The following is a 27749-nucleotide window of genomic DNA, read 5'->3' on the forward strand; positions in this document are numbered from 1 at the left end:
ACGGGCAACCAAGGCTAGTGCAAGCCACAGAGCAGCCAGAGGCATGTGCGTGCTCTCCGGTGAGGCTGCAGGCTGCCGGAGGATGCTGGACAGCTTCCTCTCAGCCTAGCGACCCAGAAGTAAAATATTCCTCATTATTGCTTGTTTTTGTCTGAAGTCACACACCTAAATGCATCTTGTGACAACAGAAGCTGGTGCTGCTGCTGGTTTTCCTCCTGAAAGATTACAATTGTATAAAAGATTAAAAAAAAAAAAAGGAAAAGCAGGCACCAGACAGGTAACTAGCTGGCAACTGAGTCCTGCCGACTGTTTCCCTGCCCTCAAAGGAAGTTACGCACACACAGTGCCAGCCATACAAGCCGCTCTGACCTCTGCAAGCGCCAGCCCTGCAGACAGGACACACAAGACAGACTGCTCTACAGATCAGCACCTTCGAGAGGCAGCGAGACGTGGTCTGACAGCGGTGACCCTGGTAAGGACAGCCATCTTCTCTGGCATGGACTGTGCTAAGTAACTCGGCGACACCGGGTTTCTCATCTAATTCTGCACAGCCGCTGTAGAGGGATAACTGCTGCTCAGGTTAACACGTATTTCACAAGAGGACGTCAACTCACAGAGTAGTTACCTACACCTCTGGAAAGATAAGCATCTCAGCCAAGAACGAACTAAGGCTTTCTCCTGCACCCTTTCTTTGAGATAGGAAAAGAGTAGGAATAGTCCTCCTTCCATCAGAGACTAGCTTACATTTTCCATCCTTACAAGAGAGCAGGAAGAGAGTCTAACAGGCTACCTGGGTGAAATTCTGGTCTCTACTGCATCACCATCTGCTCAGCAGGCATGCAATGCATACCTCAGTTAGGAATGATAATATAGATTAAAAAAAATAGTTAAAAAAAAATAAAATCCCATGTAATTGGGACAGCAATAGTGGAAAAGGGCAGGATGGTGCACAGATGTCATCACAGAACAAGCTGTCCCACATACATCACATCCCACAGTGGAGATGTCTGATGCTGGTTCCAGCAAGCAACATTAAAGCTCATGCCACTGCTTCTTTCACATGTACCTGCTGGTGGAGGGAAGAAAGAAAAAAAGAAAAATACCATCCTATTCAGTGACAGGAGAAGCCAATGAAGACAATGGCTTCTTTCTGTAGATGGAAAAAAAGTGAATTTGGGACAAGTTTTCTTCAGTTTGACAACTCAAAGCCCTTCTCTGAGTCTACTGTGCATGCTCCTCCAAGAGCGCTTGTGTGGCTGCAACACTGCTGGCCGCTTCCCCTGAGCAGGGGATTCCTTTTCTCTGTCAAGTGTACTCTGGTTTTAAATAAGGAGCCATCATTACTCCAGTGGTACCAATGAGATGGGACGTCGTACCAGAGAAGGAGGTGAATGTGACCCTTCTACTTTAGTGGTAATAGTCAACTGTGAGCTAGATATTTAGTTAACTGTTCTGCAGAAACAGATCACGAGGTCCATTCAGCTCTTCAGAGATAAGAGCCCACACCCCCCAAAAGCTCAGCACAACTGGTACTTTCACTGGCAGTTTCTCCAGAAGCCCAGAAATGACAATGCCTGGAACACGGCTCTCCTCCTGTACCCTGGGCAAATCCTCCTCCACGTTTGGGCTGAGGTACACGAAGAGCTGTGCAAGGAAGAGAGCGGTGCTTAGCGCATCCTGCTTTCATGTACTAATGTATTACACATCATTACCAAATCCCAAGGGAAAATGAAACACCAGGGAACAGATTCTTCTTGTTAATTGTAAAGTACTTGTCATGTGATTCGGCCTGCAGATTGCGACCAGCATGAGGGGTTTTGTTTTTGTGGCTTTTGAAAGAAGAGCTTGTCTAATGCTGGAACAACATTCGCAGCAGCTCTAGGACCAGAGAGCATTCCTATCTGCTCAACATAGCTCTGAAAGATCTCTGTGCCCGTTTCTAAAGCCGAGGCTCTGACTCACGTGCACTGCTGCAGAATGTTAATGCAAGATCTGCAGTGGTTTAGAGCAGCTGGTCAGCCAGAGGAAGAGGGAAAACCTAAGGTTCACTCTTTCTACCCAACATGAAGCTTAAGGCCTTGAAACACTCTATACTGGAATTCAGGCCAAACTGTTTACGCGGTGCCCGCTCTGGCTGCTGCCTCTTGGAAAGACTGTGGGGCCCACATGACCATTCTAGCAGGAGTAGTTCTCCCTCCTAATGCAAATCAGGGAAGGGAATAAGCACAGTTTGAAATAAAGTTAAAATAATCAGTCTCTCCACACGCTGTCTGCAGCTATCTGTTTAACAGCCAGTTTCTACCATCTGCTGACTCTCTTTTCAATGTGAAGCCCAGCACTATAGAAAAACAGAGTTTAAGTGACTGGGAACAACTGTTCCCTCAAGGACACGTTCAGTTTGAGCCCTCTCTTCATATGTCACAATTTGACTCTGTGCTGCCACTTGCTGAGATATTGGAAGAGGTCTGAGACAACGGGGCAGGACTGTCCCCATCCTGCTCCCTGAAGGACCATGCCTCTCTCTTCAGCTCGGTGGAAGGACTAACACTGAACAGAGGCTTTGTAGACTCTAGCGGAGTATTTTTCAGTAGGTCATCTTCCACCTCCATCTCTTCAGAAGGGAGACAACCTGCAAACACTTGTGAGGAGCCATTTCCCCCAGAGTTCACTGAATTCTCAACTAGGAGCTTTTTGTAAGATAGCGCCTCAGGCTGGGCCGGCATTATCGGTTGATTACATGCTAAATCTCCACACGTGTTCTCAACAGGGCAAAACCCATTTTCTTCCTGGGCCACTGGCCCATCTGAACAGTCCATATCCTCCTCTTGTCCTGGTACAGAAAGAAATTCTGGCCTGTGAGGCTTGGCTTGAAAGGGGGGAATCTCTGACACACCATATTTACTGCTGCTCAGGAGTTTTTGCCGAACCTCTGCTCCTAGCTGGGTTGGGTCACACCTGCTGACAGTTGAAGACAGTCCCCCAAAGAGACCATATTCTTTGCGCGGCAATTCAGGAGAGAGCGGAAGTGATCTGCATCTCCTCCGAGGAAGAAGGGAAAATTCTTGCCAGTCTGTGCTATACGCCTGCCGGAACTGGGACTGGCTGGCTTTCAGTCCTCCACCTGCCTCTGGAGAATGTAAGTCAAACACAAGGGAGATCACAGACTTGCTTGGCATGTCAAAGAATTTGATCTTTCCCCCCTTGAGGTCCTCCCGGGCACTGAAGGGATTAACTTTCCGGCCTAACCCCTTGTTTGGTGTATAGTAGGGGTCCTGCACATTTATCTTCCTGGAAGGCTTGCGGGAGAAGATATCCGACTGGCTGCGTGACAACCAGATATTCCGACGTGGACGCGGTGACTTGGGTGGGATCTTATCATCCAGGGAACTCAAACGTTTTACTCCTGGTCCTTTTTCAATTGACCCTGAATAGAAGAAAATAAATACTCTTAGCTTAAAGGAGCTATACACCTGCATGTCTGTTCACTCACAGCCTTCACGACAACTGTAAAGAAAAAGGTGCATTTCTGATATTCCAAAGTATCTTCTATAGCACGTGTTTGCTCATTCCTTACAAGTTCCTGCACAAACACAAGGATACCATTCCCTTCTCAGTGTATTATTGGTTTCAAATATGGAGATTTGGCAGCCCTGTCCACAGGATCTTTTAAATGTAAGGCAGTCAAAACTACATATAAAATGTTATCTCTTTACTCATGCCTCAGGCTAATTAAAAGTTAATGCCATCTTACTTCTCTAGGCTATGAAAGTGGACCGCTTCTTTATCATTTTATGATCAAATTTGCCACCCACATTATGGGGCATGCTAATTTGGCAAGACTATATTGTCTTCAGAAAAAAACAAAAGAAAGGAAACTGTACAAAAATTTGGCAGGAATGAAGAAGCCTTTCCCTCTTCTATCCAAACCCTGTATTTTAGGGCCCCTTCAAACCTCCTTGCTGCCAGTACACTAATGCAGCAGAGATGGCACAGGGTGGTCTCGCAGAAGAACAACTTGCATGTTTCTAGATTTATCATCCTGGCTTCCAGCAAAGGTTGCCCAAGATCTCTTGATGATACTGACCATAAAAGAGAGCAAGTACAAACATAGTTGCCAGAGGAGTTGGGACTTTTTCACTCTGATGGGAAAAATCTAAGACCAAAATAAATGCCCCACCTGATATCATGCAGAGTTTAAATCATTCCATCCCAGCTTTCATTCAGTACATTATCCCATACAGAAACTAGGGATACATGAGAGTTTGCCTCTAACGAACAGGAGTTAAGAAGTTGTACATATGCGTGTGTGTGTGTATTTATTTGCGCACATGTGTATGCATACACTTCTATAAATAAGAGCTGTATCACTAGAACAGGATGGGAAAATTGTAGTAGTTTTGAGAAAAGATGCTAACTCCTTGAGTGTTTGGAACATGCCTCTTCTACTGGCTCTCAAGGTGCCTCTGAAGAGCTGTGGTAGAGTAATAACAAACGGATATAAAGAAGCAATAATCTCCTTTCGATTAACATTTCCAGAATAAGCACATAGTGATTTCCCCTTTTCCCTTTAAGCACTGCCACAGTTTAGACTGTAGTCACTCCACCTAGGAACGACTATGCAAGTCAAAGAACAGCATGTAACACTTCTCCAAGAAGATGCAAATCTGACATATACTCCAAAGGGAGAATGCCAGAAAAATAGGGGGAAAAAAAAAAACAAACCCCCCAAAACCAAACAAAATAAACCCAACAAACTCAACAACCAAAAAACACCAACCAAACAAAAAATCTTCCTTTTTAACTTGCACCTCTCTTAGATGCTTTCCAAGTGTGGGAGAACTACCACATTGCATGCACTCTATGTGGTTTGCAACACAGAACTGATTTCAATCTACAACCGTGTTACAGATAGATATATGTCTGTACATATACACTATACGAGAAGTTATTTTTACTGCACTGTGAGCTTCCAATGCCAGAAGTCTACTAACATAAAGGATATCTAAGTCAGAATATGCCCCAAACTACAAGAGCTGCTTGCAAATTGCTCCCCACACCAGGTGGCACTAGATGGCTTTAGAGAAAGCCCTTCAAGGCCAGCACTCCCAAGCAGATCTGGGATTCATCTTTTCCCCTGTCTTTCAGAGTATTTCTAGGTACTTTATAATACTCTTGCATCTTCTCTGTTCTTCTTCCTGCAAGAATTTAACAAGCTTTTAAGTATTACATTTAACATAAACCAAAGAAATTATGTATCTACACTGTAACTGACACAGGGACAAAGCAAAAGTTGATGGATTTTCATATACTCTTGGCAACTTACTAAAACATTCCCAAATGAAGACTGAATTTCCCCTCAAGAGCTTGTGGGCAGAATCTTTTGAGGCACTTTAAGAAACAGCTGTTCTTTCCCAAAGGACCCTCTGCAGTGCAAAGTATACAGCGCTGTTCCACAGTAATTTTCAGGCTTTGAGTAAAATCATTCATAAGCTGTAAATAATACCATCCCAGTCTTCAAAATATGAAGCATTGTACCGTCTTGCTGTCAGCCTGCAGCAATGTTTGTATGATACACACACTTACCTTTGGGTTTTCTTTCACTGTTGTCAAGGTTCAAAAACTTCATCTCTCTCTCCGAGTCGTCATTTCTCAGGCGGTTTAAAATCTCCTCCAGTGTTTTGACAATATCAGCAAATGAAGGACGCAACTTTGGATCCATCTGTGAATGCGCACAAATCAAATACGTTCATGTGGGTTTGTTCATACTATTGTACTTACACAGTGGGCAGAGACAGACAATCTGAAGGAACTGAGGAAATTCAAGATGGGTTTAAGAAGTGTGTTGTCATTGCAAAAAATTTAAGTAAAGCAGGGGAAAAGTAGTATTCTGTCCCAGTTTATGCCTATTATACCTCTCACATTTAATTATCAAGTTGTAAACATTCTATGATGATGTATTTTAAATTGAAAAGGTCGAAACTTCAGATTCAGGGCTTCAGAGAGGGTTTTGCTTGTTTGTTTGCTTTAAACAGCTTTCATAGTTCAAGGATTTCTTTCTGGACTCTAGTTACCAGTCAAAGATTATATATCAAAGTTATTTCAAAATATGCCTGAAGCAATAAGGATTAAACAAAGCAACTTGGCTACATAATTCTTTAAAAGTTTGTAATTCTTCCATCATCTCCTTGTGGCTTTAATCAAAACCCACCTAAATGGCATTTCTGATTTTAAAGTTTACAGTGTTGTATCTTTCCATCTGTTAATTAGCCTTACTACTTGGTGTACCGGTCTGTCTCGTGAGGAAACAAGATTGGTTATATAATTTGACAAAGTAATACAACAGAAAAAAAAACATCCATCTTTGCCCAAGTAAAATACACCCCCTCCCATCCAGTCACCCATATGTATTCACTTTGTATTTATCAGTATGTATTTCTTTATTCACCCCAGTAGAAATGGATTTCTAAATGAAGTCCAACACTAAAATTGTACTCAAGGGCAAGCAGTTTAATTTAAGTAGTAACCCAGAAGGTATTTCATCATTTTGAACACTGACCCGGTATATATGTTACAGGTTTAACTACTGTAGGTAGCAATGTCTAATTCAGCAGCTGAAAGTTAACCTCTACAGTATTAAAAAAGATTCTGCTTGACCTGATTCCTGTTTCTAGCCCTCTAAAGGCTTTTTCAGAGCAGACAAGCCCAGACAGATCTCATCTATAGTACAAAGGGAACAGTGGTGCTTTGTAAACAAAACCCCCAAAGACCTCCCTGATACTGCCTCACAGGTCCCACAAGATGGATCTTTCTGAAGAGAACTAGTATGATCAGCAATGCCAGAACACCTTCTAGCCACACAGCATAAAGGGCTAAAAGTTTATACCTACAGTAATAAAACCAAACAAATAAATCACATTTGAAGAGCTTAAGTGCAGCAAGAAAGTTGTTCTAACGCAGCAGTTCGAACTTCGTGGCACAGAAAACATCTTTTTCTGCTTTCCCTATTTCACTGAAAGAGTAGGGCAGGGACAACACCAAAACACATACTCTGTACTCCGACAAACTTACTAATTTGAGAGGCTTAGAGAGCTGTTGCAAGCTACAGAAAGTAAGAAGAGCTCTCTGGCTATTTTAATTTGTGCTTGGTAAGATCTAGGACAAGAGCAGCAATGGAAAAGTGACTCAGAACATTTGCCTCTTCCATCCCTGAGCGGTCCAGCTTCTGCTCAAATGGAACAGAAGGTTCTTCCTCAAGGCAGCAGCTGCTACAGCTCAGCTCATGCTCGTAAGGTTTTTGCATGATCATACATGACTACGTTTATAAGCATTCATACAAGCAGGCTTACAGTTGTTGCAGAGCCGTAAGTTTTAGACTTCCTTGCATGTACTTATTTAAAAAACACATTATAACAGCAAATTAAAGACATTTTAATCTACTGCTCATACACGTCAGTTTTTACTGGTTTTCTTACGTTGCCCTAAAACATATTTCCCAGCTGTAGAAAACCCCAGGGCGCTGCACATTAGTTCAGCTAATCAGCTGAGCTATACAGTTTACACTGTTTGTTGACCTATTAAATAATAAAAAGCTATATAGACGTCCATGTCCAAGAGCAAATTATCACACAGATCACCTGTTACTGAAGCACAGCATGCTTAGGAAGATAAAAGAAAGTCTCATCTGTTCATTACCTTTTTCCTTCTACTAGGTACGTGGTAAGTAATTACAGCATGCCCCCCAATGAAATCAGCATATTAACGGCTTGATCACAAGGCAGTAATTTCCACTTGCAATTCAGGGAAGGGACAGTTATTATCCAGGAAGCAACATTTGATGACAATCAACAGACAAAAATCCTTTTTCTCTGAACACACCAAATTCTTACATGAGAATATAAAAATCAGTCACTTCCCCTTTCTTCATGAGTACAGTTTTACTCTGAATTTCACCTGTGCTGAAAAATTGCTTTGAATCATGCACCATGTGTTTGGATGCAGTACAATTTCTGGAGTCTACAGGTGGGAGCCAAGATTACCAAAGTCAAATCCTACCTCTAGCCAAACCCTTTAGTGCCTACATAGCCAAAACACTTCATAAACATGAGTCAGACACATCACTGTCCTGGTGAAGCAAGCTCCACTGTACTAAGGTGAAATCACAGGAGTGAAGTAGCTTGTCCAGAGTAAGTTCCACAAATGTTTTTAGAATTAATTTACACTATCTTGTGTCAAGAGCAGCATACACTCCCACCTGCTCACATCCTCACCTTTATATTGCTCTCCCCTTGAATAAGCATGTGCATTTGTACTAATACGAAGGAAAGAGAGAGCTTAGGGCAAAAATAAGCCTCAAGAGCACGGAGAGATGAGACTGCTTCTTTCAGTAGCACTGTTGAAAACAAAGCCTGAAAAATCAGTAACAGACAGGAATAAAAAGCCTGTTCTGAGGCTTTTCTTATAAACGCCCACTTGGACACAGTGCTGGTATTGGCTCCAGCATGGTTTGGTTGTGGGGTCCTAGGCAAAGTTTTGTGAAAGAAAATTTTCTGAACTTGCCTCAATTCAAGTTGTGCAAACTGGGTATTCACAACTTCAGCTGAATTTGGTGGAAGCTCAGGTTCTCTTACTTCATATAAACCAGATTACTATACAAAGGCACTAGCGACCTCTGTTACGGGATAACCCGCAAAAGAGATCTACTTCCCTGGAATTTTCACACTGAGGAGCCATGAAGTTATCCAGCACTACCTATCACAATTTTACTTGAATAACTGGCAGAAAATTTTCTCCATACAGCACATTGCCTATAGCCTCACTGATATTAAATCATTTGGGTTCAAATTTGGTTTTTTGGAACACACGCTAGGGATTTGGAGGTTTATCCCGCTTTCCAAAAGGCAGCATATAGAAAATTCAGAGCAGTTTAGTGCCTGCTCTTGATTCATTTGTCCTGTTTGTGAAAAAAAACTCAGAATTCTTTTTTCACAGCTCAGTAGGTCTGTACACAATAACAGCTGGATTTTGTCAGCCCAAGGGCCAGCCAGTGTCAATAGCATACAACTGGTTATGGTCAGCCTGAGCAGCCTGCAAGAAGCTGTTCAGTGTGCCAGACCTGTTTGTTTGGCATGACAGAACACAGAACTGCCAAAATACAAGACAGACCTTTTTGCGAGGGGAAGGGTTATCAGAACGCACACTGCTTTTCTAGGTAGGTTCTTCAAGTCTCTTCTGCAAATGCTTTAAGCTCTATCTTCAACAGCCACAGGGATTTAAAGAACCCTACTTTAGGCCTCTTCTCTTCAAGTAAGATACTCACATTACAGCAGTTGAACGCCAGCTGGAGGAAGTCAGGGGGACAGTCTCCCACCATGTGCTGGAAGGCATCATAATCTAATCCAAAATTCTGTACAAACAAAAACACGGCACAGAGATATAAATGAGGTCAGCTATCTGGCCCAAAGCATCTTCTTTTCAGGAGGTCCCTACATGGACTTATCAGGAATAACCACAGACACCATCTCTCAACAGCCACATACAGAGGATTTCGGGAACACTCCATGCACACTCCGAACTGCAGCATTCCCAATGGGGATTACTTGATACAAGATACACGTAAAAGAATGAGCTGACTTCAAAGCCCATCTTTCTTCCTGGACTCAACTGCAATCCATTGCACTTGAAATGTTGCCCACGTGGATCTGGAAGTAATATCCTATATTATGATGTTTCACCACGGAGACTTTCACAACGTAAATTAACAGCCTGCTATAAAACCAGAGGCTTCACTATGATGACAATTTACCAGTTAAAATGGTTAATTTTTCACTGGATGGTAGACAGATTATTCAGTTCCTTAAATGCACTTCTGTAAAATCTGAAGGGCAGAGAAACAAAAGGATCTATTATTTACTGCAGTTCAAGACGTAAGCAATTCTGCATTTTCAGAACCGGAGGGGAATAGACAATTTGGAAGACCCCTCATAGAAAACCAAAAGCTGCCCTGCAGATGGGACTCAACCAAAAGGCAACTGAGGAGAGTAAGAAGTATCTTGTTTGATTAGTCAATTCTAGCTCAGACCCACAGTGCTTGGCAGTCCATGCAAAAATAAGGGCAAGCTTATTTTAGCTGCTGCTAACACAGCTCCTGCTCCTTTCACAAGGAGGGGTTGCTTAGCAGATGCAGTGTGCCAGAAGTGCTCTGTTCTGAATCTGGCAAGAAGTCTACATGAGCTATCACTCTACAAAAGGAAGGTCACTGCAATGCTCTCAGTGTTCTGCCAGTCAAGGGCAGAAAGGATTTCCCATGGGTACTGCAGCTGGACAAAGTCTCTGTAAGAGTGTCTTTGATGGAGCTTCTTACAATAACAGCACAGAAGAACAAAAGCCTTTTACAGGCTATTTTTAATGTAACACCTGTTTATCGTATCTTTGGCAGCATTGCCAGAACTCCCAAAGGCCAGCCATTATCATGGCATACTTACCACCTCCCACCTCTGTTACAAATGTAACCACTTACCTCTGTGCGAGGGAGATAGTCTGGATCTGCCTGTATTCTCGCTATAATCTCACACAGAATTATACCATAGGAGAAGACATCCGCCTAAGAGAGAAGAAAAAAATAAATAGCCACATGGTTCAGCTATGAATACTCAGCGCTCTTATCTGGCACTGAGTTTCTCCTTACCCCAAATGGTTATCGTGAAACAACCAGACCAACACCATCACCTCACAACACTAAGCAACTGCATTACAGCTAACATTTTCCATGTGAAGAAATACATGCTCACAGTAAAGCATTCTTCTTGCACCAATAGCAATGATAACTTTAAAACTCAAGAAAAAAAAAGAAAAAAAACACAGCAAACCACTCTTACATCAGTAGAGTAAAAAAAAAAATATATATATATTCTTCCTTGCATAAAGAATGGTGAAGTTGCATTTGATGTCTTACAGATGGGAGTAATTAAAAACACAGCCAAAAACCCAACATGCCTACATATCACTGTGGTTAGAAAGACAGGTTTAGAATGTACATGATCACAGCTTATCCATTAATGCTGTTTTTAAGAAAAACTACATTTTTCTCTTCTCACAGTTCAGCACCTCTGGACAAAACAGTGTCTTTCCTCAAGCTTGAGAAACCTAGTAACACTGGTCACTTTCCATCGAAATTTCCATGACGCTTGGTAATTACTTATCTGACTACCCCTGGAGCTGCACAGTTCCTCAGATTTCCACTCACCTGAATTTATCATGTAACAAAATTTAGGAAAACATGGGATACAAGTCTCCAGAGCAGAAACCAGGCATCCCTCATCTCTTAGATACCAGGCAGGCTTATAGTCACCTTTCATGCTGATGAGGTATTCGACCTGCTTCCTCTTTAGTCCTCCAAGCCCTTGGGTTAGTGAAGAATGTGGCACCACAGATTTGGGTACTTTATTATTAATTTAGGTCAATCAGAACTCTTAACTAAGCTTTGAAATGGTAATTATTACATTAATTACTGAGGTAGCTACTGCTCTCCTGAAAGTTAAAAGTACCACCAATTAAACAGACGACTGACTGCTAGCTATAAAAAGGTACAGGATGTGGACTTTTTTACAGAAAGCTGCACTCGCAGGACTGAAGCAGACTATGTTATACGCAGGAGAGAAAACCCTGTGTAAAGAAGAGCTTGGCTGAAAATACTGTTTCTGAAATCCAGTGTGATCTGATCCTCCTCTGACAGAAACCTTTCCAAATGCCACAAATAGGAAAACTTAGAAATACCTTCGGAGAACATTTTTATCCAGGTATCTTACCTTGAGAAATGTAGATTTTTTTTTTTTTCTAATTAACATACTTGTACAAGTTTACATACGGACCTTTTACTTCTACTCAGATTTCAGTAATGTATGGTCAGGGAAGTAACCTCACTACATTTCTCAGGAGACTCGGTTCAATTAAGTTGTGTTAGATCAACAAGCCAAGTATTTCTGCATGTGGGATGTTTCAGAATGGAAATAGCATAACAGTGAATAAGCAAAAAGTAATTCTATTTCCGTATAAGTATCCACACCAGGAATTATAAATATTAGTTATTCCACTCACACTCTCCCTTAGTCTGATTGACCTACTAAGTACAGAAATGTCACAAATGAAAATATCAATAACTTTAATATTATTGAAATTCTGAATCTCAAATACAGCTATTTAAGAGAAACAACTAAAGTCCATTTATGTCATGTACCTACCTTTTCATCATAAGGTTCATCTCTGAGAACTTCTGGTGCCATCCAGAAGGGTGAACCCACCACTGGTAACTTCTCACTATATAGATATAGGACAGATGGCAAGAGAGGGGGATGAGGGGAGAGAGAGGGAAGAAGCATTAAATAAATACTCTGATTCAGGCACTGATAGTAACTTCCCATAACTCCAAGTATCTGCAGAAGCTTTCACCAGAGGGAAGTCGATACAAGTGGGTTCCGTCACATACTGTATTTTACACTGGTTTCCTACTGGAGACACTGAAACATTCAATAGCAGGAGAAGAAGGTGAAAAAAAAAGAAAGCTTCAATCAATTACTCACATTTTATTTCCAGTTTCTAAGTGCCTGGCTACTTAAAAAAAAAAAAAAAAAATATTTGAACGTCACAGGTATTCAATAATTTTGGTTTCCAAACTCTTGGCAGAGTGGGCTCCTTCATCTATACATAAAAAGGTTGGTGGACATCAGTTTTGGGCTAGATGTCAAGTTCTCCATTCATGCAGCAAGACATGCAGGTATCCATCCCTACATGTACACCAATAACCAGCTCTGAAAGTATTCAGCACAGCCTGCTTGCAAACTGTTTTTTTTAAAAAAAAGTCAAGATTGACCAGATGAACCAGAAAAATGAAAGCAATCAGAACAGAGCCAATTTAAAAAGCCTGCAATGTTTCCATATGGCTGAATACGAGGGCCTTAAGAAAGGCCTCCATCTTGCCACACAGCTGACCTTAAAGGAATGCTTATTAAAAAACAGCCTCTGAAGGCCTCAAATAGCACAGCTGGCGAGCCAGCAAACTGCCGACAACAAAACTGCGTGTGAGAACGGAGGTAAGACTAGATCAAACCACAATGGTGGCTAATGTAACAACTTTATTCTGTTGTTTGTTTTAGTATCAAGCTACCTTAACTTCAGCTATTGTTACACTCTCGGTTCATTTTGTTAAGCTTTTAGATCAGTATTTCATCAACATTAACTCAAGCCTTCAGATGTCCCAAGATGCGGTTTCAGGATATGTGCAGTTTAAAACCAGTGCATAGCTGACTGGTTTTCTTTGTAGTCTTTCTTATTGTTTTCTTTGCAGTCAACAGAGCTGGAAGCAGAAATACACACGTATTTATTTTACGCAGAAATACACACTGCAGAAAATCTGACAGCACGTTTCACGGTCAGAATACACTGAAATATACAAGTCAACATACAGAGAGAACAATGAAACCCTTGTCCTTGATCTCCCTAACAGAGGGATGACAAAAGGACTATTTCCAATTGTGACAATCGCTTGTGACAGTCACCTGCGTGTTCCTCAAATGAGTTAAGATTATATTCCACCCTGGGGAGAGCAAAATGGTGAGCTACTATTAGACAGTAATTTTAATATCTCTTTGTTATAAACCTAGATCTTAACAACTAACACAGAGGTTAAAGAGAATAATACTGGAATGCCACCAAATGTTGTTTATGAAAATAGAAGCTAATTGAAGTTGTCTGGAAACAGAGGACATTTATTATAAAATCAGCCCAATCCAGAATGCTGGACAGTATTTTTTTGTATGCTTTGTTGTTTGTTTAATTTTTTTAAATGAAAATTCCCAAGTACCTGCTTAGAAGATCTACTGAAGTGCTTTAGTAAATCCTCTACTCACTGGAGCATTTTTGAAGAATAAACATCACAAATAGATTTATCAAAATGGACAGTCATTCAGGCTGGAACATTTTGGCCAACCAGCCTGCAGCGCTAGACTGAAGACTGAGGATATTTTTTGCAAATTTTGTATCAGAATGCAATAATGGCCTCAGGGATCTGGCTCATTAGAGCTTCTGACCTGGAATCACACTGCAACTCTCACTGTATTTTGATTAGTTCATGTACCTGTGATCAGGAATCTTCTCTGCTAAACCAAAGTCTCCCACTATTGCTGAGTATCCGTTCTCATCATGTTTTATTAAGCAGTTCTGGAAAAAAAAATAATAGAAGAGTTATTGTCTGGGCATGAAACCATATACCATTTATTTTACTTATTTTTCATCTGGAACAAGACTGCAACCTATTGTTTCACAGGCATTCATTTATGAGAAGCTTTTGTCTGAAAGCAACCACCCTTTTCCCCTGCCCTCCCCCCTGCACAATCACATGTCTGTCAAACTTAAGATGCTGCAAACAGCCTCACGCTTAGTAAATAATCCACTTTAAAACTTGCTGAGAAAGCAGGCAGCACGTACCCAGCTAGGCTCCAGCAAGAATTAAGATGATTTAGCTCCCTTACTGCTCAAGTATGCAATACGTGCCGTTCACTATGACACCTTTGCCTGTACCTGACCAGAATACAAGATCAGAGTAGACTCTAAATGGCTTTGTATATTTTTGCTACATTAACAACTGAGAAGGAGCTCACTGCTTTGCAGTAGATTTTAATCAGAAAATACAAGATGTGACAAAGTTGTATGTGCTTTTAAAGTCTCAAATAAAATTCTTTATTCTACAGTACATCATAAAACGTGATTTAAGGGAAAAGTCTAATAGGGAAAAACTCAATCTTTTCCTTTCAGATGTGCCCTCCAGTATCAGAAGGGAGGGCAATTTAAGGACACATACACATAACTGTGGTCTGGCAGCATCACATCACACACAGGGTATTATTGATTTATTTTCATTATTTATTTACAACTCTGAGAAACATGCTTTGACCATTCCAGTACCACACCTTTTCCCTTCTCACCGAATGAATCCATAGCTGACTTCCCTAAGTCTTTTCGTGTCCTGCAATATAGGTGGAGCAAGACAGAGAATTCATTCCCTTACCACATGCCTTGCTCTGTATCCCTTCTGCAGGCAGTACAATAGCAGTGACAGGCAGCAAATCCATTGCCGACTCCTGCAGCGTGGTACCCTGCATTAATTAGCTAAACAGCAGGAAACACTTTCCAGCTTTATTGTCCTTAGATGCACAAAAGCCCCTCGCTGACCCCAAAGCATTAGCTTGTCTGCATAATGCAACTACCAAGAAAAGCCAGTCCCTTGTCTAAAAGATCAAGTTCAGGTCATCACTGTTTACATTATTCAAAGATGATTGTGGCTCAGGCTGTGAAGTGAGTTTTCTTCCTCCCAATTAAAAGGTTAAGCAAGCCACTCTTGCGATCATGCAAAGAAAATGCATGCCAGCCTCTTGAAACACATGCCGGGCTCCTGAGATGCAAAGTTCTATTTGTTTAGCATGACTCAAGTATAATAAGTACAGTTAGGTTGGGGATTCATAAACATGTACCAAGTTAAATCAACCATGCTTGCCCAAAGAGCAGCAAAGCTTCTCAGTTACGGGCTTTGTTATCTTTTATCAAAGAGCACATTCATTCAGCTTGCCTCTGTTTAAACATTTGGTCACTGTAAGTGGACTTAAAACTGAGAAGGATAAAACTTTTCTCAAAAATCTTACTCAAATGATTCAGACAAGTGGAATTTCAATGCGTACCACACAGAAACAAGTCTATGAGGGCACCAGAGACTTTGCAGTGTACAAGAATGCTGATACTAGTTTATGCAGAAAACATCAGGTTATTTTCTGCCATAGATTTCTCACCAATGAAAAAGCATTCGTAATTCGACATTTAAAAAACCCAAAAGCCTCTATGATTCATAAGAGAATTAGTTTTAAGTTCTAGATTTCCTTCTTGCATTAGCTTTGACTACTTAAATTTTGTTCATTTTGAGTAGTAAGACTGCAGTAGTTCATTTTACCTTCTGGGTTTTGCGGATTAGGGTTATTGTCCAATAACCCCATGTCTCCTAAATTTCAGGGGAACACTTAAATCCAGACTAAGAACTATTCTCAACGTAATTTATAATCTGTAGAAACATTTCCACTGACCTTGTTCAGATTGGCAATAATTTACAGGGCAACTTTCATGCCAAAAGGAGGCTTAAATGCAACATCATCCTGACAGCAGATTTTCCTTCAGCTTCTTACCAGTATGCAATCACATCCCATTAGAGAGCCATACATCATCCACTGAAGACAAACAATCTTACCCCCACCAAGCCCCAAGCAGTCTCAGCTCTCAGGTACAGCACTGAACTTCAAACAAGTAGATTATTGCCAGCTAAATCATAAATTAAACAAATCTAGATGCCAAGTAATGCTGCCTGACAGCTCTGAGCTCCTTCCCAGGTAAGAAGGAGCTACCTGCAGCAAAGCTAGGCTCCCTCTCAACGTGGGCCTTGCAAGAAATCAAGCAGCGCGGACACCCCACTGCTGAGGGGTCCAGAGGTCCTGCAGGAGAGGCCAGTACACCATGACAAGGCAATGGGGGAAAGCCTAGGGCTACATTTCTGCTATCAGTTGTTCCGCTGTGGAGGGCCACACAATGTTAAATGACAAAGAAGGAAGCTAAAGTATTCTCTGCCATTAGTGGAAGCTTGCCTTTTGTCTGCATATGAAGAAGTGCTGAGTGTGAATTTAAATTCATTAGGATACGTATTCTAGTACAAAAGTGACTTTTTCATTCATACACCAGTCATGGGCAGGTGACATGCACCAGACAAAAAAATACCAGTATCACTACAAATGCTCACTGCAGTGAAACTAAACTGATTTAATTCAACTGGTGCAACTTTTTATGTAGCTAAGCACCACTTTCCTGGAACGCAGAAAGGATGGAAGCCTATTCCTACCAAAATCAGTAGTAAAACCCTTCTACAGATACTAGCAGATACAGATGTCACCTGTCAAGCCCATCCTGAATGAGCAGTACAAAGTTCTGCAGATGGTGATGCTTCATTCTGTGCTGAGATTCTCCAAGTGTTCAAGGCCAACCCTCAGCACCACCATACTCCTCCTCCATCCTTCCCAGTCTAGTAAAGCCATTACACAACATTGCACCAAATCCACAGCAGATACTTTAGTTACCACATTTAAGATGCAATTCATAAAAAGGTGACAACACAGTCCACAGTAACTGGTAGCTTGTGTGCACTCAGGGAAAGACATTTCTAAGCATTCACATTCTAATGCCAAGAAAAATCAGAATCAAAAAAGGGACAAAGCTTCATTAGCAACTAAAAGGTCGAAAAGAGCTTTTAGATTTAAGCTAGAGGTAGGAACTTAACAGGAAAAGTACAATAGAGCATACTGCACTGTTTCTACTGACAAAGTGATACTTCTCAGTTTCTACAAAAAAGAAAATGCGTGTATCAATTTAGTATGAAGAAGTTTCATTACTGGATTTTGGCACAGAGACACAGGAGTTCAAACCCCTCTCTAGTGCAAAGAGCCCCTCTAGAACTGCCTATGAGATGAAACGCCAAACAACTTTACAACATGGGCTTTAAGAAAATGCTATCAACTTACTGATGCACTGTTTGTGTAAGCTGCAAGGCAGTAAAACAGGATGACCTTCCCAAGCTTTCTCTTTGGACCTCTACAGACAGGGATATTCTTTCCTTTGGCAGCTCACACAGTCAAAGAGGGCAGCATTTGACTTCAGTTGGGTTCTTGAGGGTTTTCTTCCCCTGAAATGGGGACCCCATCAGTCCTTTCTGGGGCAGACTCTTTATAGAAGCAAGGAGCTCTAAAGAGTTAACCGAGCTGTTTATGCAGAGACAGATGTGAAAGAACATAAAGCCCCCTTTGTGCGTTACAGGAGCTTAACATCTGCTTGCACAGCATAATTCTACTAAGGCGAATGCAATATTCGACTCTCCCTTTTACATAAACAAAAATGAAAATAGACTCAAGAGTTTTAGAGTTAAAAATAAGTTGCTTAGATGAAGAAAGCCCATCGTTCTATTTTACAATATGATATACAAGCTAAACTCCTCAGAGATTTATTGCACTCCAGAAAATACAGGAACGCTACTGCAGTGTGACTGTTACTGAATGAAAATACTTACAGGCCAACTGAGATGTATCAGCTGTTTTTAAAGTGCTATCACCTACAAGAAACACCATTGACAATCAAATGTACAACAGGAAGTTTACAATACTAGCTATACTTTTGAAATTAAAACCATTATGTTTAAGGGACAGGCTCCATTTGGGTCCCAAAGTACCAGTAAAGGTTTAGTACTGTGACTATCATTAGAAACAATCATCTGTAACAGCTAACCTTTTTCAGTCCTCCCCTGCAGTGCAAAATATCCAGGCAAGAGCTTACTCTAGCACAAAGGGGACCTTACAACAGCAGCAGCAAGTAGAAGACTCATCGGACAAAGGTTCTGTTCATTGCTCGGGGTTTATTTTGTTTTATTTTGTGTTAAACAAGCAAATACCATACCAGGTAGGAAGTCAGGGTATGTCACTTTCAAGCCCAAAGGCAGTGAATTTATGTTACATCACATAATCCACAGTAATTGGTTACATGCATGATTCTGTCCTGTAGTAACTGAGACTACTCCTCTCTCAATGAAAGAAGGGTGAGCCATGACACATTTACTGTGAAGTGAAAGCATGTGGACGCGTGTGTGCATCACTCTCTCTCAGCCTAGAGATTAGAATTTCTTCATAGATTTTATCATCAATGGAGCTCACAACATTCCCTAAAACTGCTCACAACCTACTATGGATTATAAGATGTTGCTTTCAATTGTACATAATTCTGCAAAGCTAAAAGGCATTTGTTTGGAGGTTTGACTGTTGGTTTTTAAATCAAGAGCTTTGGTAGTGGGTTTTTGGGGAGGGGGGTGTCCAGCTAAAACAGCTCAGCTGCTTGGGAGAACAAACTCAGAATATGTGTTGCAAGCAAATTTTGAAATAATGAACTTTAAAAATCCTCAGAAACATTAGCCTATGGTATCATACCCAGATCTGACATGTTCTCAACTTGAAACATGACAAGACCTTTTGCCATCCCCACCTAAAGTAGACTGAGACAGGACATCTGCTGTGTAGGGAATCTGAAAAGAGTGAATAAGGTGACAAGACAGAGCAGGAGCCGAAGCCAGGGGCGGTCAGGGATCAAGACCACGGTCTTGAGCTAGGTTCTTGAGATGAAGGGAAAAAAACTGAAGACTATTATGAGCACATAAGAACTGCAGGCATAGCAAACAGGTGAAGGTGCAGGAACAGAGCTAACCTGGAGCAGCAGAACATAGAGAGAGCTAGAAATGGCTAAAACATACTAAAGATCAGAATGCAGAAAGGTAGTTTGGATAAAGCACCAAGCAGGAGCAATAGGAACAAGGGTAACTGCTGTCAGCCAGACAAGGAGACTGATCGATAAGGTTGTGGGTCAGGAACTGGAAGTGAAAAAAGGAAAAGCCTTTAAACAAGGAGGAAAAGCCTGACCAGAGGCTGGCATTGCACTCTAGCAGACAGGACTGGATAGTCACAGGTAGGTATGATCGGTTTTGGAAAAAATGGGCAGACTCCTGGATGTTTGCTTCTCACTGCCAAAGAATCTGTCTTGTTCCTCTGTCTATTCCTGCTTCGCAGCAAAAACAGGCAATGTATATTAGTAATATTAACTAACAGTAGCAATAAATAATAATTAAAAATACTTCATGTATTAGTTACTGTACAAATTAAAGCAGAAGACAGCTCTGGCATGAATCTCAAGCTTGTAACCCTGCAAATGAAGTGCATAATGCCATTGTTTTTTCCAGGTTTTTCTAAATTGGTAAGAAGTTGCACACAACATATACTACCTCAAAAAATTAATATTGCACAAAACATGGGATGTAAAACCTCCTGCAAGAACGTTCATTCTTCCCCTTATGCATACACATTAAGGTAAAGTCTTTAATTACAAGATCACACAGACGGTTTTCCACCTGGCACCCATGCCTTTCAGTGCATGGAATGGATTCACGCTGACAGCAAACTGAGGCTGTACATAAAACATTTGGACCGCTACTTTCAGGACTCTGGCCATTCTTGCCACAGAAACAGTACGGTGAAAGGCAGGCTGGGAAGAGATGAAAAAGAAAGGCTGGGCTGGAAATTAAGGTCTTTTGTCTTGTGATTAAGACAACTGCAATGCTGCCCCAGGATCTGGATTCTGGCCTTCCTCAGCATCGCAGGAGGATTCTGGGGCAAGGAAGCTAGTTTAACAAAATCTTTCAGAGACTGTTGCTAATCTTGTGTTTTCCCTGCCTCCAGGGGCCAAACCCGACTATTTTGTAAGTGCTGTATGCTTCCAACTGCCCCCGAGGTCAGTGAGCACATTGCCTTGGACTTAAACAGGTAATATGCCAAATAATCCAAACAAAGTCTTAAAACACACACCAAACATTCACCAACGTTCTTGCTCTTAATGTGTCCTGGCAAGACCGAGTTTATTCATCTCCCTCACCTCGGAGATACTGTAAGAATAAATTCACTGATATTAGGGCAGTCACTGGTGTGAGCTGCCAAGGAGACCAAGAGTGCAGGGTTTGAATGCAACGCAAACACAGCGTAAACAAGGTGTTGAAGGAACTCTCTGTGCAGTAAAAAGATATTTATTTTGAGAGGTGAGGTATAAAAGGATTTTGCTGTATTCTTTTTGCAGGTTGGATGCTTCCCTGCACCTCGCAAACACAGCTGTTTTAACTGTAGGTAGCAACAGATAGAATTTTGCAAAAACAAGTCAGAAAAAGAAAAACTTCATCACAATTCATTGGTTCCTGTTGAAATACTTCCAATGTTTGGCATTATAATTAGTTTTAATGACTGCATCTTCTACGACTAAGGCTGTCAGAGTTAACATTCATGAATGAACCTACTTCAGAATCACTAGAAGATGAAGAAAATCCTCATGATCTCAGAATCCAAATTCTCCTTGTGCACATCGCAATGAGCCTCAGGTAAAAAAAGCTTGCAGTGGTATGGGCGGGGGACGAGGAATGAGCCTGCAAAGCTGGCTGTCATAACCCATCTACAGCTATGTACCTAATCCCTGCACAAATCTCTTTATGACAAGTCAAAAGTAAGGACAAGTCACCCTGTCTACACACCTACTCTCTGCAGGCTGAAAACAGACAATCCAACCACTCTTACCTTCTGACAGACTGAAGTCAGGCTGTTGCCCTGTTGATCAGGGCAGATCAGCCTGATCACTTAGAGCAGCCCGAGCCCAAGGACTGAACTGGTTATGACACAGGTAAGTCCTGCCTGTCTGGCCAGCATACTCTCTTCTAACAAGCACTACCTCTCTTTTTGACAGAAGGGCAGCGGGAAGGGCACCAGTGGGATGTCAGGGCTGACATCCCCTGTGGGCTGCCACATCGACTATAATGACCTACATCTACTCTTCTCTACCATTCTTCCCTCTGGCTTTCTGCAGCATCAATGCCGTTCTGCTACTCTCCACATGGTGCAATTAGGAAGAGACCACCCTGCTGTACACGAATTGTCAGAACCACGTATTTTTCAGTCCTAGATTGGTGGGGAACAGTGACTTTTCCTTCCTTAAGTTTTTATGCATTCAGTACATAGACACATACAATGATACTGTCAGAGCAAGACAACTCTGCTGCCATAACTGACAGAATAAACTTTACGCATTCACACCAGCTGCTCCAAGAAGCTGCAGGAATTAGAGGTTTGCCAGAAACAGAAGAAAGGCAGAATCATAGAATGGTTTGGGTTGGAAGGGACCTTAAAGATTATCTAGTAGCACAGCTCCCCGCCATGGGCAGAGACACCTTCTCCCACAACAGGTTGCTCAAAGCCTCATCCAGCCTGGCCTTGAACACCTCCAGGGTTGGGGCATCCACAAGTTCTCTGGACAACCTGTTCCAATGCCTCATCACCCTCAATGTAAAAAATGTCTTCCTTATATCTAATCAAAATCTCCCCTCTTTCAGTTTAAAGCTATTGCTCCTTGTCCTATCACCACACGCCCTTGTAGGCCCCTGCATCTGTACTGCATCTGCCCTTATTGAGTCCAGATCCCAAGTTCTCTCCCAAGGAAAGAGTCTCTCACATGTTCCTTCAGCTCACTCACATATTGGCTACTTAGTAGTAAGAATGAAAACAACTCAACCCACCACCAGTATAAACTTGGCAAAATACAAGGCATCTCCTTAAGCAGCAGCCAAAAGCCACACAGAGTTGAAAATTTCAGTAACTGATTTTTGCTATGGTTATCTTTTTTTCGCTTTGGAACACAGTGACTTGTTTAAAACAGTCAGCCAGCAGGGCAAACATTTGCCCAAAAGGAGAGTCATTTGCCCAAAAGATTTAATTTTAGAGTATATTTCATCAATATAATAATACACTAATAAAATTTACAACTACACAGGCATTTTAAGCCAAATGTTTCATCTACTTCCCTTCTCAAACAGAATAAGCAAGTGCGTACATCACCTGAAAAAAAATTTAAAAATTAAAATAAAAAAAAACAAAACCACAAAAACAAAAAACCAAGAAGAATATAGCTGATGACTTAAACTTTTATCCTGAGACCATCCAATGTGACCTACACAGATACTACACTTTTAGTGCTAAGAACCATACAAATATAGCATAACTGCTAGTAAATTCTTAGGGCTTGGTTTGGTTTGTTGTTTGGGTTTTTTTGTTTTAGTAACCCTTACTACCTCCTGTGGCCACCGATGAGTTTGCTGCTGCAGTGAACTCATGCACTCCTCCCAGCGGGTGCATTTCTAAACAATTGACATTCGACAATAGATAACATTGAAGCATCGGCAGGGCAGCTCCGGAGAATGACACACAATTATGGAAAGCTTTGAACAAAGGCATTCACAGAGGTCTCAGGAAATGGATTTCCATATGACTAGCCATCCCAGTATGTGTTTATAATAAATGCTGCAGGCAGAGCTCTCCTTAGTTACTTTGGTTCCTTGCAGTAACTCTACATCCACACTCTTAAAATGTATAAAATACATCTTAAACTGGAAAAAAATAAGAAGGAGGAGGAGGAGGGAACACCAGGTTATCTTTACGCATCTCTTCTCTGTGCACTCCAAGGTGACAGAAATGGAGCTTCCTGAGCATAATATCAAAGTGACATGACTCTGAGTCTAGGTGTTTCTCATTAATTTGAGAGTCTTCCTTGCAGAATTCGGCACCTTTCACTTGAAAGGACACCCAAGGAAGTATTTAATTACTTCAGTGGAATACTTCTTTCACCTACCAGTTGAACTACTTTTTTTTCCCCCCTTGGCTAAATGCACATCCTTCATCTGTTTAGCAATGCATTGAGGTAGCTTTAAAAAAAAACTAAAACTGGATGGAGGACTAGTAGTCACTCACGTTTGCAAACACGCTGTGCTGTGTTTTTATTTTTAAAAGCTGTTTCTGGTCTTAAAAAATAGTTCCTTTTAGGCTAAGGTAATGTTCTTCTGGATGCTTTTGACTGAAGTGATATTATAAAGTCTTCTCAAGAACAGTTGAGTACATTCATGTTGCAAGTTCCCAGTGAGCTTAAACTAGCTCATTAGCTCGAGACAACAGGACAGAGAACAGCAAAGCCCTCAGGACAGATGGCAAGACCCACTGTGAATACTGGGGCAATTTGTTCACATAGCTTAGTGCTCTTATGTCAATATTTCTAGCTGACCTTGAATTAGCTAGCTTCTTCAAGCCAACTACACACATACAAGTTGTCACCAAAGCAGTTCAAACAAGTCTATGTCCATTGAAAACTCTGCCACTGAAATATCATACTGGAGGAAATTCTGAAATCTGAAAATTTTAGGTAAACTGGTTTGATTTTACTGACTTTAGAAATGGAAGAAAAATAAACCAGGACTGTGGACAAAACTTAATGCTGAATTAGTAATGAAAGATCACTCTTTCTACTGAAGAAGATTTGTGAAATACATGGGGAAACAAAAACAACAAGGAGATTTTAAAGTGCATTTGTAATAATCTCCTCAATTTGAGTTCTTTATAAGATTGACCTGTTCCAAATGTTAGATTGTTATGCTTAATCATCCAGGGACTGAAATACTTTACTGAATCATAATTCAGAACCAAAAACTTTGCAGCTGCTTTCTGAGAATTCCTAATCTGAAGTCATTTAAGGAATGACCTTCCTTCAGGATAGCTATTTCTCCAGTTCCCATACAAACTAGAAACATATTTTGAAGAAAGTTTTAACCATATAAACTGTATTTTGATTTGTTTCTCAAAATGCCTTAGATCACACCTTAATATAAACAGTTCTCTGCTGGAAGGAGGAGAAAGAACCAACCCACCAGTTACAGTACCTTCAGTGAAAAGCTCCCTCCATTGTATAAACAGTACCTTGGATGTAAGGTCTCGGTGGAAAATGCCTTTATAGTGAAGATATCTGATTCCCATTGCAATGTCATATGCCAGTTTTACCCTCACTGTCCAGGGCAGATGCTGGTTACCGTCTAATAGCTGTTCCAGGTTACCACAGTTGATGTACTGAAAAGACAAAGCAACATTTGTAATTTGTTATTTAACTTCATATATTGTCAGGAATGTAAAATTCATCATCACGTAAGTGTCCTCAGCTCAGCTACACATTAAAAACTCTCTTGTTATTCTTAAGGGCTAGGCAGGCACAAAGTTTGCAGATCAAGAGATGCTGAAAATGGCTCCCTTCACCACCTGTACCAATGCGTTTATATTAAAGATACATGCAACATCAACCACTGCATTAACTCTATGGTACTTAAATAGACCCGTCAAAAACATCTACATCACCCTCTCATTTCAGTGTGAGGAAAAGAAGGGCAAAAAGGATGAAGAGCTGGCTCTCAGGTAGAATAAGTCAACAAAGAGAGGGCTAAGGATCCAAGTGTAGGTCATGGAGCCTGATCAAGTTCCCAGACATCAACTCCCTAAACTGAGGCAGCATCAAAGAAAAATATTACGACACGTTGCTGGAAGCTATACTTTTTCACTGCTGTATCTGTAAGTCCTAATCAGCAATCTGATCCCCACTGTGTTCAGTATTACATCAACACCATCAAATGGTGGCCCTCATGAAAAGGAATCTATATTAAGCCTAAGATAAACGCTACAAGAGACAGTGAAACAAAGCAGCACCCAAATGACGCTAAGTAATGCAATTCAGGGCTAAGACATGGCAGCTCCACTGCTTCTCAAATAATCGTTACAGCAACACTAGGCTTATTCTTCATGTATAGACCCTTTACATCATGACAGCAGCTACGCCATGTTTGAGTAGCTTCTTGTTTCACTCCCAGCCCCAATTCCCTTACCAGCCACAAAACAAAAATACTAGCTCATTCCGGAAGGAAAACCTTCCAGCAATGCAGTGACTTCTCTCTAGAAAATACCAGCAAAGCAAACAGGATAATTTGCTCCCAAACCCAGTCCAAACGTGTCACCATGGCAGGCTGTACCAACTTTGCTCCTCTGTGCCAGACAGCTCTCCAACACTGTCCCAAGAAGCTTCGCTCTTTCCTGTGTCATTTTCCCCGACAAAACATGTGCCACCATGACCATGTTAAAATAAAAATTGTAGATGTAGCTCTTGTTATTTCAGAAACTTTGAACTTGCTTCTCTTTGGTTGGGCTTCTTTGTGACTTGGAGCCTGGGGCACAAGGCAAACGCGACCCACACACCATGTAGCGTGGATGTAGCCAACCTCCTCAGACCACGCACACATAAAGCAGACTGTGCCAAGAAGCTGGGGGGCCATGGCTCACCTCCTGCATAGCCTACAAAACCCAGCTGCTTCCTTACAGTCGGGCCCTGCCTTCTGAGCTCATCCATTAATTTCGAAAACCTTTTTCGGCAGATACGCCGAGTTTCACCGGTTACTATTTAACGAGACTAAACCGCTGGGGCAGACGGCGCACAAACCACCTCCCGGTGCCACCCGGCTCACCGGGAGGTGGCACCGCGCCCTGCCCGGCCCCCGCACCGCGGCACATCGCCGGCAGCCCAGGACCAGACCCTCTGGCAGAAGCTCTGTGGACTGCTGGACAAGCCGGGAAGTGCACACGGACACAGCGAGCACAAAACAGCCTCACCCTCAGCGTTTGCTTTTTTCTCTCTTTTTTTTTTAATTTAAAAAAATCCGAACCTTTGGCCTGATCACGGTGCTGTGCATCCACCTTTTGTCCTTGAGCAACGATCAAGGCAAAGGGTGAGTAGCGAGTTACTCCTTTACACTCAATGCTCCTCAAAGAATGATTGACAGCTAGCTCCATTCCGGGCCAGATTTTAGAGCTGATACCAACTACCTTCTCATATCAAAGGAGGCAATCCCATAAAAGTCTAGCCTGGGTCTAGGAAATGCTCCAATATTTAGCAATTCCACGTTCTTATGACTACTTCAAGATGCTGCTTCATTCTTTTGCCTTAGACTAACAGCAGGAGAAAGAGTGCAATGATACACAGCACAGGATTTCAAAATAAGGTACAGAGAAACAGAATGCTTCCTCGTATTAACTATTTCTAGACCAAACAGGGAAAAAATAGTTGTATTTTACAATTAGGCATGAGAAGCTCTTGACCTCTACACAGTAATCTGACTGGCGTTTTAAAACACAATGTCCTGTTCTTAAGTAGTAAAATTTTCTATCAAACTATTCTCTTTTGTGCTAAAGTCAAGATAATTTAATTACTCAGAAATTTGTGCTTAGTGCATATCATTTTGCAAAATAAAATGCCTGCTGGCCCTTGTCCAAAAATCAAGGCAAACAAGACCTAACACACCAACGATAAAAGTCAAATGTTTAGGACTGCTATGGCCCAGGCACTGCAGGCAGGCGGGCGAAGGGAGTTGATCAGATGACTATGCTGGAAATTAGAAATTGCAGGCTGGTGCAAGCCAGAGATCCAAAACAACCTGTCCCTTATCCTAGGAGTTCGTGTGTCGGGAGAGCGGAGCAGCTCTGGAACAGGTCACTCAGAGGCTATGCAATCTCCATCCTTGGAGATTTTCAAGGCTCAACTAGACAGAGCTGCAGCCAACCTGACTTAGTGTTGGAAACAATGCTGCTTTGAGCTTTTCCAACTTTGATCTTTCTTTCTCATTGCTTTTATTGAAACCCTTAAGGGAGCTAGATGACCTTATAGAGCACTCAAGGAAAAAAAAAAACCATTGCTCAATATAATTTTTCTTTTTTTTTTTTTTTTAAATCACAAGTTGCTAGCATTCTTAAGGCAAAAATGCTGAATAAGATTTCTACATTAACTTCATATATATTCCCAGTCTCCTTGGAACAGTGCGAGCAGCACTTCTCATCCAGTTATGTTCAAATCAGAACAGTATTGATCAACCTGGAACAGAAGGCACTAAAGCACCTAGCTCAATAACGCAATTATAACGTGACACTTAACAATTATCTCAAACCATTTCACCTTTCTGACCGGGCAATAACACACCATCCATATAGCACTACCGTACTTGAACTCATTGGCAGGAGAATGTAAGGGGGAAGGGAATGACTGGCCGGGCTTTCTGTTTTGGTTAGGGTTAAACTCTGCTGTACCATGACAGTAATAGCTCCGGGAATGCTAACAAAGTAAAACAAGCAACCTATAAGAGTACTGACATACACACTGAAATGTGACGATAGCTATCTACTATTTTGAGTGTGCTC

At 41.5% G+C, this 27749-nt stretch overlaps 1 protein-coding gene across 3 annotated transcripts in view; it reads right to left on the reverse strand.

Moving 5' to 3' along the window:
* Positions 1-483: 483 nt before the first annotated feature.
* TESK2 (testis associated actin remodelling kinase 2) overlaps positions 484-27749 on the reverse strand; it is a 79394-nt gene continuing 52128 nt past the window's right edge. For 2 of the 3 annotated variants that reach the window (XM_086617503.1, XM_086617505.1), the window contains 7 exons: positions 24444-24590; positions 14129-14211; positions 12237-12312; positions 10517-10600; positions 9317-9403; positions 5584-5719; positions 484-3424 (listed from right to left, as the gene is read on the reverse strand). In XM_086617503.1, the coding sequence (XP_086473629.1) occupies positions 2412-3424; positions 5584-5719; positions 9317-9403; positions 10517-10600; positions 12237-12312; positions 14129-14211; positions 24444-24590 (1626 nt within the window). In that variant the 3' untranslated portion in view covers positions 484-2411. The remainder of the gene's footprint in view (positions 3425-5583; positions 5720-9316; positions 9404-10516; positions 10601-12236; positions 12313-14128; positions 14212-24443; positions 24591-27749) is intronic. The other variant, XM_086617504.1, reaches the window with a different exon arrangement.

Source organism: Tauraco erythrolophus, chromosome 10 (genome assembly GCF_009769465.1).
Source record: "Tauraco erythrolophus isolate bTauEry1 chromosome 10, bTauEry1.pri, whole genome shotgun sequence".
NCBI lineage: Eukaryota > Metazoa > Chordata > Aves > Musophagiformes > Musophagidae > Tauraco > Tauraco erythrolophus.